At 43.1% G+C, this 14,679-nt stretch overlaps 2 protein-coding genes across 3 annotated transcripts in view; one reads left to right on the top strand and one right to left on the bottom strand.

Annotated features, from left to right (window-relative positions):
- The window catches only part of ggt1a (gamma-glutamyltransferase 1a), a 30,938-nt gene extending 25,138 nt beyond the window's left edge, over window positions 1-5,800 (top strand). Inside the window, exons 6-13 of the mRNA XM_079358000.1 lie at window positions 716-876; window positions 1,015-1,164; window positions 1,618-1,754; window positions 2,015-2,202; window positions 2,306-2,433; window positions 2,858-2,970; window positions 3,058-3,171; window positions 4,654-5,800. Coding sequence (XP_079214126.1) covers window positions 716-876; window positions 1,015-1,164; window positions 1,618-1,754; window positions 2,015-2,202; window positions 2,306-2,433; window positions 2,858-2,970; window positions 3,058-3,171; window positions 4,654-4,800 — 1,138 coding nt within the window. The 3' untranslated portion in view covers window positions 4,801-5,800. The remainder of the gene's footprint in view (window positions 1-715; window positions 877-1,014; window positions 1,165-1,617; window positions 1,755-2,014; window positions 2,203-2,305; window positions 2,434-2,857; window positions 2,971-3,057; window positions 3,172-4,653) is intronic.
- Window positions 5,801-6,592: 792 nt separating this feature from the next.
- On the bottom strand, window positions 6,593-14,289 carry anapc5 (anaphase promoting complex subunit 5). 2 transcript variants are annotated; one of them, XM_079369459.1, is made up of 17 exons: window positions 13,741-14,289; window positions 13,556-13,635; window positions 13,107-13,216; window positions 12,782-13,025; window positions 11,620-11,686; window positions 11,396-11,497; window positions 11,107-11,297; window positions 10,919-11,000; window positions 10,704-10,796; window positions 10,116-10,297; window positions 9,721-9,856; window positions 9,493-9,567; window positions 8,656-8,777; window positions 8,431-8,538; window positions 7,984-8,131; window positions 7,689-7,851; window positions 6,593-7,503 (listed from the first exon to the last, which is right to left on the bottom strand). In XM_079369459.1, exons 1-17 carry the CDS (start codon window positions 13,936-13,938, stop codon window positions 7,283-7,285), a joined length of 2,322 nt encoding a protein of 773 aa, XP_079225585.1. In that variant the 5' UTR covers window positions 13,939-14,289; the 3' UTR covers window positions 6,593-7,282. The 2 variants fall into 2 exon arrangements, with proteins under 2 accessions (XP_079225585.1, XP_079225586.1); XM_079369460.1 differs by having other exon boundaries at window positions 13,556-13,670; window positions 13,741-13,876.
- Window positions 14,290-14,679: the final 390 nt, after the last annotated feature.

The following is a 14,679-nucleotide window of genomic DNA, read 5'->3' as shown; positions in this document are numbered from 1 at the left end:
GATTTGATTAAACCTTAAATCCGAGTGTTAAAAAGAAGACTTACCTAAATAGGAAATCCAGTCCTGGTTTTTATCTGCACACAATCTACAGTTTGGGTTGTTCAAAACTTTGAGCTGGATTAGGGATTCTTTGATCCAGAAGAATCAGGATGATCCTGATCCCAGCACACGGCTGGATTAAAAACAACTATGTATTCAGATTATTAAACTGTTCAAACAAAGTATTTGTCAAGGTAGATGAATGTTTTACATGTCTTAAAAACATATTGCACGATAAGGATGTATTGCTTCAGTGACAAACAGATCAGGTTCAAACTAATGCTGTAATGTAATGTTTCCATTACATACAGTATGTCATCAAATATCCTCACTACCAGGTAAAGTGGTGTGTGCTCTGTAAAGCATGGGAAACATGCATTTGGTCATCCTTAAAAGTCTGTGAAAAAACAAAAAAACGGGATAAAAGCGAGCTCGAAGACTTTATGCTTGGTAGAAATAAAGTGGATTACCTAATCAGGACCCTTCTTTTCTGGTCTGAATCTTTGAAACTACCGGATCCTGGAGACACCTTTGGTCTGGCTGGTTTATCATGAGTCGACTCGACGGTTACATGATCAGATTCTAACCATGCTCTAGTAGATTTTTGATAGTGACACATTTCAACCATTTAATCGTTTAATTTTTTTCTTTCTTTTTCTCTTGTCTTACCTTACAGTGAGGTGTTTTGTGATTCTCAAAAAAATATCCTAAAGGAAAATGATATTGTTAGATTCCCAAAGCTGGCTGACACTTACCAAAGAATAGCAGAGGAGGGTCCTGATGTGTTTTATAACGGGTCAATGGCACAGAGCATCGTCAAGGACATCCGGGCAGCAGGTCTTGTACTGATTTCTTGTTTCTTTAGAGATGAATTACAATGAATAAATTGTGAGTACATATGGAACAGCACATCACAACCATTAGAACATTATTTCTAATTTTAAATTGACTCTGACACTTTCATGCTCCATCCAGGGGGCATAATCACCCTGGATGATTTATTGGAGTACCAGCCTGTGCTGAATGAAAACCCTCTGAGGCTGAACGTTGGGGAATATACCATGCATGTCCCAGACGCTCCCTCCAGTGGGCCTGTGCTGGCACTCATACTCAACATAGTGGATGGTGAGTAGCCTGGCCGAGCTCCTGTGCGGTCATGCAGAAGAAAAGATGTCAGGTTTCCCCCTCGGCTTCCCTGGAATGTTTTCTGCCTGTTTTTGTTGCACAAAACCGAGCTGTGACTCAGTGCTTCCTGCCAAAACTAATTCACCCGCAGCACCCAATCTGTTCAGGCAAAGACTCTTCAATCAGGCTTTGAATAAAAAGGCCACATTCTTATTTCAAATGAGGGATCACAGCTAATGTGTTCATGTTTAAATCTGCAGGAACATAGGTCCATATTTATATTGCAGAAAGATGTCTTGTTCTTTGAATAAGGACTTTACTCTTTTAATGACCTGCCTGTGAATGAAATGGACTTTCAGCACAGTCATGGAAGGACTCATTACTTGATTTGGGCCCAAAGATGTATGATTCCTTATTTGCTCAAGACCTGTTTCTACTCTGGATGTTTTACAGGCTACAATTTCACAGACACAAGTGTCTCTACAGCAGAGAAAAAGACTCTGACGTACCATCGCATCGTCGAGGCTTTTCGATTCGCTTATGCAAAGAGGAGCCGACTGGGAGACCCACGCTATCTCAATATTACAGATGTAAGCCTTGGAGTTATAATTATTGCCCTTAGACCTTTGTGTTTAAGCACTTCTAGCTTCAGAGTATGATCACACTTGTTTCCTATAGCCAATGTTCAGTCATACATGGGCAGTTTAGATGCATATTACCTTGCTCAAGAACCCAATTCACATCGATTTAGACGTTTCGTCCTAAAAGCCAGCGAGTCCCCTGCTGTTGTTTATCACGACAGACTCTCACAATCTTCCTCTCTGTGACTGGCTTGTTTTGATCTCCGCAGCTCATCCACAACATGACCTCAGACTACTTTGCTGATGGCATAAGAAGCAAAATAACAGATGACACCACTCACCCAGACAGCTACTACGAGCCGGACTATTTTGTCCCAGACAACCACGGGACGGCTCACCTGTCCGTCATAGCTGAGGATGGAAGCGCTGTGGCTGCCACCAGCACCATTAATCTGTAGTACGGAATCAAACCTTTTACAGATAGCTAGCCTTTATTTCACATACAGTTTTAGTGACTTGATCTGTGACTTTGTACTAACAAAGCTGTTTGATTTCCCCAGCTTTGGTTCCAAGGTGATGTCTCGCTCGACTGGAATCATTTTCAACGATGAGATGGATGATTTTAGCTCTCCGTACATGACCAATGGCTTTGGAATCCCTCCTTCACCAAACAATTTTATTCAACCAGGTGTGTCTGGACTGAATTATCACACTGCCTAAATATGTTGGTGCCACAGATTGTTGATGGATGATGGTCTATCTCTTAATTACATAGTGGTCACGAATGGGATGTCACTCGACCCTTTCTGTAGCGAGGTTGATGCAGAGGTGATGTTTTCACAAGCCTATCACTTGCTCCTGCCTCTGTCAATGTCACACGCTCTGAACACCATGCATCCTCCTCCTCCATTTGAAAGCATCAGGACAATGTCTAACCTCACACTGTGACTCATCGCTGTTCTTTGGTTTGTTTACAGTCATTTTAAATACACGTCAAATAAATGTGGCTGTTTTTAACTGTGAAATTGCCTGGGGACCATCAAAACCACCGGTCCAAAAGTAAACATTTCCCCATAAAGCAGTCATAGCCACATTCTGTTTATCTGTTGCAGGCAAGAGGCCGCTGTCTTCCATGTGTCCCACTATCATCTTTGACAAAGAAAACAGAGTGAAAATGGTCGTGGGAGCCTCAGGGGGCACTAAAATCACCACAGCCACCGCATTAGTAAGTCTGATTCATTCCCATGAATCCTCATCCTTCACACACACAGTCAAGTATTTGAAAGTCTTTCCTTTTTTCTGGCTTAACTAGGTCATCCTGAACTCTTTGTTCTTCAACTATGACCTAAAGAAAGCTGTGACCGAGCCAAGAGTTCACAATCAGCTCAACCCAAATATGACCGTAGTGGAGCAGGGCTTTGAAAAGGTGCGTGACACAAAGACATTTGTAATATAAAAAATGACATCTGCTAAACAGCTCTTTCTGCTGCTCATTAGGAAACCTTGGAAACGATTACATCATTGTAAATGACAATACCTTCATAGAAATTGTTGTATTTTAGCTCCTGATAGAAAATCATTCACGTCATGTATATCAAGGAAAATCAACCAGCAAAGCTTTAACGTTGTCCTAAAGATAAATTCAGTAAAAACTGCAGGTGGCCCTTCATGTCTGAGATTACATCATGTATGCAGATGCACAAAGAACCAAGCTCCAACTGTAATAACAGCACTTTGAATAACAAATTGAATGTAAACCTGGTGAACAGTCTACAGTCGGGCCTGAGGCTGCATGAGGCTATATTTAGGCCGAGGTCACGGTGCTAACAGGCTCATACAAAGCTGGTTTAAAGTTTACTGTGTCTATATTCTAAGTGTTGCTGCAAGAGCGAAGACGCTTATTGCTACCTTCACATGTTTATTAGCACCTGAGCCAGAGCACATGAGAACACATCAAGTTTTTGCAGTAACCTCAGACATAATGATGGTACCAGATAAAAAAATTAAAGGATAATTGACAGGACACAACTCACCTTGAGAGAATTATGAGAATATGTGAACCACATTTCATGACCACCCATCATACTGCTGTTTAGATATTACACCAAATCTTTACCTTATTGTTGCATTCGGGTAAATGTAAGATGGACAACATGAATGTCTGTGAATAAAGTCACGACACTAAACTAAATAACTACCAGATGGTTAAAAAAAGAAGAAAAGGTTAAACAAAGGTGTCCTCTGATGGCTAAGTTAGATTGGTAAAGTCATATTTTAGTTAGTTTTGCCAGAAAAGAAAAAACTATATGCACAGAATTCCAGGATCTGAACACACGATCTGACATGTCAACGACGCATCATTAAAGCTGGGGACAAAGGGGTGCTTCTTATCTATTTGCTGTTTTTTTTCCCTGTGCGTGTGTAAACAGTTAAATTAAAAAAATCTCGTATTTTGTCGTATGTATTACCAGGTTTAATGCTCAGCTGTAGTACATGTATCAAAGGTGACCTTTGCTGGCATTTGATGAGTGATAGCTCAGGTGACGAATGCGCCTCCGACAAAGCATCCTCTGCCGTCAGTGTGGCCTGCGGGGTAAAAAGCACTTTGAACAGTCAGAAAACTCAAATCCATGAATCAAAAGGCTTTTTTTCTGCAGCGTGCTGTTAATTACTTCATCTGACTGCTGCTTTACGCTAGCTGTTTTAGACATGAGAAACAGAAATGATTTGTCACTGATGGTCTTGTTTGCTCTGGTGGGTCACAATAAAACATCAGTATTTATTTAAGTACTCAGTTAACCTAGACTTCACTATGCAAAGCCAAATCATGCCTCTCAAAGAAGTCTATTGCATGTGTCTGCACAAGACTCCTGGTATTTATTAATGTCTTTTGATGTTACCGTGGCAGACTGTGCTGGAGGGTCTGGTCCAGAAGAACCACGTCACACAGCTGCTGAGGATTCCTGACTCTGTGGTCCAGGCGGTCGTGCGTCAGGGAGAGTGTCTCTGTGCCGAGTCCGACCCCCGTAAAGGAGGCTATCCTGCGGGATACTGAACAAAAGCTGCGGTCCTCTGCCTCTTCTCTGTTCTCTCGACCTGGATCAGTCTCCTCACAGACAGTTGGACAGAGACACAACACACACCTGTCTGCACTGAAAGATCAAACAGACTCCACTCCTTTGACTCCATTCCAAAAACTCTTTATCTCAAACTCAAACTTTCAGCAATACTTCCTGTTCTGGCATTACTTTTGAGTTTTGAAGTAAAGTAAAAGGATGCACCTGGTTTGACTCCAGTATCATCTCTCCTGGATACAGGTCAGGAAGGTGATGTTTAGGGAAGCCCTGACACCTCTGCTTCATGTAATAAACCTTTAACCTTCAAAAACCATTTCATCTCACGTATGACAGTTTCCAACAAAACAGTAGTTGTAGGTTGTCCGTGTTCTCTTCTCCTTTCTTTTACTGTCTCCACTAAAAAACATTGTACATAACTGGACAACTTTGGGGTTTGTTTTTATGTCAAAGTAGTGAAAAACCAAAACTAGACGTGCAAGTAGAAGTAGGTATACCAAATACAAAGAAGGATACCTCAGGTTATTTGCCTGTTTGACTTCAATGTCTCCCTTAATCTTTCTCCTGATGTTAATGAATCCCCCACGATTATTTAGAGGAAAGTGATTGTGTTGTTTTCTACTGTGATTCTATATTGAAGCTATGACTTTGAATTTGTAAAAGTTTAATATCGAGTAGAGGTTTAGTGAATGTAAAGTGTATTCTGAAAAAATACATTTGCAGATATATTTTTCTAAACATGCATTGTTCTTATGCCATGTTTGTTGCCATACTTGTTATTAAACATTTTGAACAAAGAGGATATATTTTAACATACAGACCCTCTGGGTTCTTGTACTGGAATATAAGCACACAAACGGAGTATATCTTAACTGTCTATCAGTCTTCTTCATACGGGTGAAAATGTTGATAAACTTCATCGTTCAATTATCTAACTTATCGGCTCATTGTTTCAGCACTATCAAATACACAGTGATCATTTTTATGGGGGGGGGGGGGGGGGGGCGAAGGTTTGGAAAATCTTTTTCCATGTATTCAGGTTTAAAGGGTTGCGTTGTTATTGCCCATGTAAATTGCTCCGCTGCATTGAAAAGCACTTTGTCTCCAGCAGCCTCAAACTCAACTCGGAAGCTTTCTGCTGGAAATGGTTCCCTACAACTTGATGGAAAACAATTAGTGATTTGAATCCCGTGGCAGCAAATTATTCCTGCAAATTGTGTAAAAGCATCAGCTGAGCGAAACACACCCAGCCCCATGTGAACACACATGCTCCTTTTAGAGTGCTGTGTGACCCCCTCAACCTGCCTGCACTTCTCCAAATATGTACATCTATATTTTTAAACCACACCCCCTAAAGGCCCCTTAAAAGACCTCCATTGTGAGAGCGCGGAGTCTCACGTAACTGTGTGATATTTACATACAAGACAGGCCTGCTTTTACTGCGCACTCATGTAATCTATGTGTTTATGCAGAATGTGATATGAAGCCAAACATGGCACTCTGACTATGTCAACAGGAAGTTTCAGGAGGGCCAGCACAGATGATTAAAGAGAGACACATTTCCTGTCGACAGGCCCTGAGGACTAAAAATCAGAGAGGCCACCTCAGACGCCTGAGGACAAAAACAACTCTGAATGATCAAGATGAGGAAGAGAAGTCTTAGAAGGACTCAAAGTGGATCAGTTGAAAATTTTCCAGTGCTGTCGTCGCACTGCAGATATCTTTCTCTCAAAAGTACTTCCTTTATTGCTACAGATTGATTGAAAGCTAAACAAGAGGAAACGCCATTTTTATTTTCTTGAAAGAAGTTTTGTCAGTCACGGATTAAAAGCCCCCACAGACACTTGTACGTGACGTTATCAGCGACAATTGTTTTTCAAATCGTGTCGGAGGGAAGCTGAACACAGATACACCATCAGGTTTTCAGCCATCATGGGTCCATTACATTATAAATGTGATCACGATTTCCTCCCCCTGGATTACAGCTTCATCAGTATTCTTCGGGCGAAATATGATTCATCCGGGCCGCTGAAACACATTCATCTTGCGGCTAAGTGTGATATTACCCTCATTCATCAAAAAGCGGCAGGCTGATAAACTTCTGACACTTTTACCAGGTGAGCTGGCATGTTGTATCTCTGACACACCTTGACTGTAGCTGCGGTGAAAACTGTTAAATCTCGATGTACACTTAGAGTCAGGACATTCAAATCTATTCCTGACCGTTAGTTCAAAAAGAAGTTGGAGCCAGTCTTGATCATTAGAAATTCAGCCTCATTTATAAGTCGTCCTCTGTTATTATTACCTCCCACTGTATGCAAGGAGCTCCAGCTGTGCTTCTGCTTCAAAATATTTCTAAATGAAACACTTTGGAGCTAAAAGAAGCACAACAGATCTTCACCGCCATCTAGTGGTGAGCAGCCGCTGAGTGGAGGTGTGTTGTGTTCTCTGTGCTGGAGGCAGTCAGAGCCTCATGGAGACCGGTGGTGCTGGTGACTGCAGCTCCTGGTCCAGCAGCCGGAAGAGCATGGCACTTTTGTTACTCTGTGATGTTTGTCCCAGTGAACGGTGGAGCTGAGCCTGCAGGTAGTGGACGTCCCGCAGCCGCTCCTTACAGTTCAGCTTGGAGAAATACGCCGCAGCCTCGTTTAGCGTGTCCGCGGCCAAAACTGCCAAATGAGAATCTGCAGGGGGGGGGGGGGGGACGACAAACAACAGTGTTTAAAGAGAGGCTGCTTTACATCATCATGAGATAGAGATCAGTAATCTGCTGATTCAGCTGTGTGTGCTTGTGTGTGTGTGTGTGTGTGTGTGTGTGTGTGTGTGTGTGTGTGTGTGTGTGTGTGTGTGGAGGAGGTAAGGTTGTTACCTGCTTGCCCTTGTCCGTTTGGCTTGAACCCAGCCACGGCCATCTGACAGCGTGCTGTCAGCAGCAGGGCTCGGCCTTTGTCCATAACTGCTCCGTGAGCCAGAACCGGCTCGATGGCCTCGTGCAGAACAGTCAGAGCCTGCTGAGGAACCCCCAACATCAGCTGCAGGAAGAAGAGGAAGCAAAGAGTGACCGCTGTACTGCTTTTTATTTCGCACATTACACTCGTCACACGGCAAAAAAAAAAGGCTCCGGAACTGGCATGTCTTAGGAGCGGCAACATGATGTTGCTTACCTGCGTAAAGGCCAGGTGAAGGAGGCTCTCTGAGGCCAGGGCCTGGAGGTGGTGCTGTCTAGCCAAGGCCAAGGCCTGAAGGAGGAGAGGAAGAGCTGTGGAGAAGCCAGACGACTCCCAGTGGAGCTCAGCGGTGGAGAGCATCACTCTGTATGAGACGGAAACAGGAGGCGATGTAGACGAGGCTAAATAAAGCTCAGCCGAGTGCCCGAAGAGTGCATGTGCTTCAAAATATCCCCCTTTGTTTCCTGTCATACTTCATGATCAGATTGTGCCTCTATATTTGTCAGGGACAAGATTCATGACGTGAATGTCAAACATTAAATATTTATTGCTGCCCTAAAAAAATATTCCCAATACAAAAACCACAGTAGACTTAGATCAGATCTTTTTTGACCTGACGACACTTCAGGCAACAGGTAACATGGGAGCAGAAAAAGCGACTACCTGATGACCACCTCTGTACATTTTGTCTTCTCACAGTGCGTCTGCAGCCGCTGTAAAACGCTGTACGCCTCAGTGCTGCGGTTCAGAGCCTTCAGAACTTGAGCTTTCCTGTCAGCAGACACAAAACACCCGATTAGAAAACACAAATGACACGTGTGTGTGTGTGTGTGTGTGTGTGTGTGTGTGTGTGTGTGTGTGTGTGACGGCACTGAAGGTTTACGTTACCTGTAGAGACCCTCTGTTTTGTTTAAGGCAGAGATGGCAGTGACCAGAGGTTCTGCCAAATGGTACTTCCCTTCGTGCATGTGTCTGTCGAACTGGATTTTCAGATCACACAGCATCCAGAGCTGAGTCATCCAGAAGAACACAATAAGCACACGTTTGTAAGTCAGCTGTCAGACTTGAGACAGGAATGTGGACAACACATCAAATTAGCATGAACAGCTTTTAGCTCAGGCTGCAGTAACTGCTGCCTTGGTTGGTAATGTGGATCTTACTGTCACACTTACTGTCTACCAAAAAAGGCAAAGCAGCTACAAGCTAAAACAGGGGAACCCCAGTGTAAACATTTAAAGCTCGCTGTGGCTCGTCAAACTGTAAGCAAACTCTACATGGAGCCTATATTTCCTGAGCCTTATTTGCAACAGATAAACAGATCTTAAATTTGTACTGTACTTCTGCTAACGACGTCAGCTTTGCAAAGTGACGGAAACTGCTTTCCGAGCTTGTGACTACGGAACTCACTGGGGTCAAGCCAACTTTTAATACCACCTGAATCTTTTACATTTGTAAATAATTAATTGTACTGATTTTATGATAAAAGTATATTGTACAATGACCTGCATTTGATCTCTATAAAGTATAGAATTTAAATGTCTTAAAGGCAACTCTTTGGTCGGTATATCGTATGTAGACTTTTACAGTCATGATTTCTCTTTGATTTGAGGACTTGCCTTAATTGACCAAATTTAATAGTTTTATCCTTTAAAGGTCTTCTTCTTCTCTTGTCCAGTTCTTGATCCCTGCCTTTATGAAAAACGTGGCCCAGGTCAGAGGACTCACCTTAGCGTGCTGTGAGTGAGGAGGAAACTGTTCTTTCAGGTGAAGGACAATCTCTGACACTGCACTGTACAGGCCCTGCGACAAGACAGAGAGGTGACAAGAAGAACTCATCAGTGTTTTTTTTTTTTTTTGTTTAAACGTCCTGCAATGCCCAGCCAACTAATTAATGGATTTTCCCCTGCGTGGAAGAAAGCAGACAGACAGACAGGATGCAATGAAATGTGCTACCTGCTCAGCGTGCAGCTCCGCCAGGTGGCACAGAGCCACGGCGAACGCCTCGGTGTTGTTCTGCTGGACCCCGAAGTTGACCGGCTCCAGACTGCTCATGTTGAGAAGCAGCTGGGCCTGCTGCAGAGCCATGGTGCTGCAAGAGATGCACAATGCCACACTTAGGACTGATCATGAATCCCCTTCTGAAGCATGTTGTCCCACCTCGGAACTTCTGTATGCTATATCTGTTCCTGTCATTGCTTCTGTGGATTGAATGCCTCACATTTGAACCCACTTGTAAAGAGGTGACGTGATGTGAGTGGGAAGAGGCAGCTCTGTTTGCCAGCGGTTCACTTCCAGAACAGGACTGACAAAACGTGCGTTTAAAAAGGAGGCTAAGTGGAGAGCCTCACCTCTTGCCGTACATCCTCCATATGGACGTGGTCTGAGCCAGGCTGATCTCGATCAGCTCCGACAGGCTGTGCTTCCAGTGAAGGATGTCTGTGTCCTTCAGGGCGTCCATCAATTTGTGGGCGGTCTTACTCTGCGTCGCCCCCTGCTGGACTAAAGACTGAATGCCCAGAGACGCCAGGTACTACGACAGAGAGGAGGATCAATCCACTTTATCCTTGTATGAATTTATTATTGTACAAGTTGTTTGAAGTAACACAGTACAGAAACAAAGACTTCTTAGCACCCTCTAGTGGATACTAGACAGTCATTAAGTTAAGGACATGGCCACAGCAGCCTATCATTCTTAAAATGCATCAGTCACAAGAAAATATATCCATGAAAACACAGAGTTGTGAGCCTGTCCCCTTTAATGACTCATTTTGTACAGATGTTTTCATTTTGAGGCCACAGTTATGATCACAGCTGTTTGTGGAGTCTTGCTATGTGAACAGGCTTGTGAAAAGTGTGCCAAAGCAATTAAACATTAATAGACGGCCAAAGAAAATGTAATACGAGCGTCCAAATTAAAGAGCTCGTGTTGTACTCACTGGCAGGCAGAAATGGGCAGCCATTTTCACTGAATCCTCAGTTAGCACTGTGCTGTCAGATCCCCTCATCTGTTCCAGCGTGTAGAGCCAACTCTAATGTGGGACACAAAGACACAGGGAGGAATACACCAGGGCACATGCGAGTTCATCTGAGGAATAATGAACCTTTAATTAAAAGTAACAGGAAGCAGAAATAAAAAAAAAAGGATTTTTACCAAACAGTGCTGCAGGCACACATGATCATTGGACTCCTGGGCAATGCGGATGGCCTCCTGCAGAGCCATATCAGCCTGCTGACTGAGAGAAAAGAAGAGGAAAGAGCTGTTAGAGACATGTTTTATATGAACACACTTTATGTTTGCACATGTCCATCTACTCAGACTTGACCGGTTCTTGGACCCACTAGTGGCCGAAGCGACAGTGCAGGCTTGCCAGGTTGAGGGCGGCATAGCGGAGACTGCGTCCGTAGCCCTCGTCCCCGTTGCTCTTTCCCTCGTTTCCAGACAAGATGAGTCGGTCAAAATAATGTAAGAGGCTGTGGGCTGAGAGGAAGATGTCCTGCACTCTCATGCTGTTCAGGTAGTTTAGGTAATGCTGAGCAGAGGGTACAAAAAAAACAAAACAACAATCACAGAGCTGCTCTTTTTGAAGACTTGTTAATACAGAGATGAAAGGTAACGCATGGAGCTCACAGCTTCCGCAAAATCGGGGTTAAACTTCAGCATGTTGTTGAGCTCTTCCTGCAGCGCGGCGGGCTTCAAAGCCTTGTTCTCGTCGTTCTTCAGAAGATATGCCTGCAAAAGAGGATGTTTCCATATCTGTTAGTGTCTGACATTGCTATAAACAACTGTGTGGTGGTTTGAACATTAATGCACCATACGGGTCTTATCATTTCATCTTTGCTTTAAACCTTCACCTGTCTTGCAAGAAAGTACTCTGCTTGTTTTTGTGACAGGGGACCTCTGCTTGGTGTGTTGTCATTTCTACAAGACAGAAAGAAAAATCTGCTGTTAGCAACAAACCTGAGGCCTGTGCTAAGCAAGTTCAACATCTGGAACCCTTAGAAACAGCGGCATGAAACTCGCTCTCATCTCTGCAAGTCAACCCAAAGGTTTCCAGGAGCCAATGAGAGAAAGGGGCAGAGTTTACGAGGACTGGAAAAAAAACTTCAACAGCTGCACGTGAGCATAACTTACAACTTAGAAGAAACTCTGATTTGAAACAAATAAAGGAAATGAACACGCAAACCTTTGTTACAGTGACACAGATGCAGCTGAAGTGGATTCACTTGCTGTGTGAATGTGAGGGTTCAGGACATGAATAAATCCAACGGTAACTAACTGTTCATTAAATCACTTTTATTTGATCTCTCCTTTTAATCAATCTCACCCTTCCTTCATTCATTTATATTTCCTCTTCTTACGTTGAAGCCTTTTAATTGATCCCTTCCTGTATTTACTTCACTGCTCTTGGTATTTTTTAATTCCTACTCCTTTTAACATTTAACTCTCCAGTCCTCTGTTTTCTTATTCATTGTACCATCTCTCATTTATCTCTTCCTTTTATCCTCATTCTACTTACAGCCTGTGATGTGATGTCGTCCCACTCTCCCTCTGTTTTTATTTTTTATTTGAGCTCTCTCCTGGTTGATTTTAAACTAATGTTCAATCATTGTATTTAACTGCCTCAAACCAGCCTGTTATATCTCTTGTATTTCTGTTATTTGCCTTTATATTATTGCTATACTCAGTGTTGATGTATTTGTTTTTATCTGTAAAGCACTTTGTAAACAGTTTTTTTAAAGGTGCTATATAAATAAAGTTATCATTATTAATGTTATTACAAGAACGAAAAAGATATGTGATGCATTCCAGCGGTGTGTGTGTGACAGTTTGAGTTGTTCTTTCATAACCCAGAGTCAGCCCTGAAGGTGTCTGCTCGCTGTAGATTTCTAAGACACTTTCAAATCAAAACTACATTTTTTCCAACGAGAGAATTGTAGGTTTTTTTGAAAATATAGAAGTGGGTGCAGACAAACGTTAATGTGGTCACATCAAATCCAAAAAGAGATCACCTACCGAAGCTCAGACTCATGCAGTGGACTGTCAGCCTCCTCTTTGTCTATCCTGTCCCCCACAGTGTCCTCAGTGCTGGTGAGGTCCATCTCTGAGTCGTCAGCTGCCAGCGCTGGCAGACTCACCTGCCCGTCGATGGGTTTGGGGAAGTGACTGTGATAATAATCCTGCAGGGACTTGTACAGTTTGTAGACCTGACTGAAGGACAGCTTATTGTAGGCCAGCAGCATGTGTCTCATAAAGAGACCTGGAAGAGACAGGGGACACATGACTTCATATTAGTCTTCTGTCGGGTATTGCGAGCTGTCGCATCACGCATGCTACTCACCAACAACACTGGTTTTATACGCCTCAGAATCAAAAGCAGTGAAAGGTGTAGGAAGGGTGGAAAAGAAGTACTCCATGTCTTTCAGCTCTCCATCGGCCATTTCATGCAGCCTTCGGAGATGAAAAAGAAATGCCTCATCAATTGGGTAAGTTATAGAAGTCTGTCAGACAAATTATGAAATTACACAGAGGCTCCATTTGCAAACTAAAAGTTAAAGATGAGATACAAAGACACATTTGACAACGTTCGCACATTTCAACATTGTTGTTGATGTGATCTTGTCTTGTCTGCATGTTAATTCAGATTTTATTTTTCATGTTGTAAGATGCAAAAGCCAAACAGTGACATCTTAATCCTGTGGGAGAGTTTCCTGAGCCGATGCAGCTGCAGCACTAAATGTCTGGAGTCATTCAAGGAAACCACCTTCTTTTCAAAATAAAGCAGCATACCTGACTTTGACAGCATACGCAGTCTGGGGGCAACACTCCTCTACAGTCTTCAGGAACTGGCCCAGAGTCAGATCAGGACCCTGATAACCCATAAACACAGAGTCAGATCAGGACCCTGATAACCCACAAACACAATAACACACAGTCTGATTCAGCAGCAACAACGCCTCTTGATCTGAACCGACCTGCTGCAGGGGCAGGATGAGCTTGTTCAGTCGTCTCCTCTCCGGCAGGGTGGTTTTGGAGGCAGTCATGTCGTACAGCAGAGCCAGGACGGAGATCTTGTAGGGGGTCACCCAGTCTTTGATCCCGAACACATTAGCATGGACCACTCCGTTCGTCATCATGGGATTAAAGTACAGATTCTCATGCACACTCGCCATATTGACAGGTAATGTTCCTATTACACCGCAGCAGAGAAGTGTCCCGATGTGCTGCTTCACTTGGTCAACATATAATAGTTCAAGACAGCTCGACACAAGCAGCTACTGTTAGCTAGATAGCATATGTAGTTTACTAAAAGGGTAGCTGAGGAAGTCGGGGGGAAAAAGAAGCATTTATACACGAACACTTAGTGTCGACTTCGTAACTTATTAGTCATCTGGCTGGTGAACTCACACGTCTATCTTTTCAGGTTATTTGGTTTACATGTTGCCTTTTTCCTTTCAAACCGCCCTCCTTCTGTCCCCTGAAAATGACGTCATAAAGCGACAGTACCGTTTGGTTAGCGGCGACGCCGGTGTGCAACAAACAAGGACAATTAATTTAGAGTAAATGCAATTAACCAATACAAATGACAATTTATCACTTTGAGTAGACTAAACTGTGGGCAGAGCAGCTTGTGTCACAGTAAATACAGTTTTATTTTGAAGGTCTATACCGGAATGGATTGTATATGGCCGCTAAAAGATTTATTTTTGATTGATCCCTTTTTAAATTATGTTTGTAATCACGATAGAAAATCACTTTTACTCCTTCTTAAAGGTGCTTGGTGAGTCCCTGGTTCCAGTTTCTCTCTGTTTAGTTATAGTCAGTGACTGACTGAAGGCATCAGCTATTAATTACACTGTGTAATCACAATGTACATCCCCGTATTGTATAAAACATGTACAATCTAGGTGCCT

Source organism: Symphodus melops (assembly GCF_947650265.1).
Source record: "Symphodus melops genome assembly, chromosome: 1".
Taxonomy (NCBI): domain Eukaryota; kingdom Metazoa; phylum Chordata; class Actinopteri; order Labriformes; family Labridae; genus Symphodus; species Symphodus melops.
The sequence above is the reverse complement of the archived record's forward strand: the minus strand, read 5'-3'. Positions and strand labels throughout refer to the sequence as shown.

Bases quoted from the DNA above. Each gene is read 5' to 3' on its own strand.
- anapc5 (XM_079369459.1), bottom strand. From the start codon at position 13,938: ATGGCGAGTGTGCATGAGAATCTGTACTTTAATCCCATGATGACGAAC. The intron at 7,852-7,983 runs GTAAGCAACATC...TTCTTCCTGCAG, and splicing joins TTCACCTGGCCTTTACGCAG to CTGATGTTGGGGGTTCCTCA. The intron at 7,504-7,688 runs GTAACAACCTTA...CCCCCCCTGCAG, and splicing joins AAACGGACAAGGGCAAGCAG to ATTCTCATTTGGCAGTTTTG.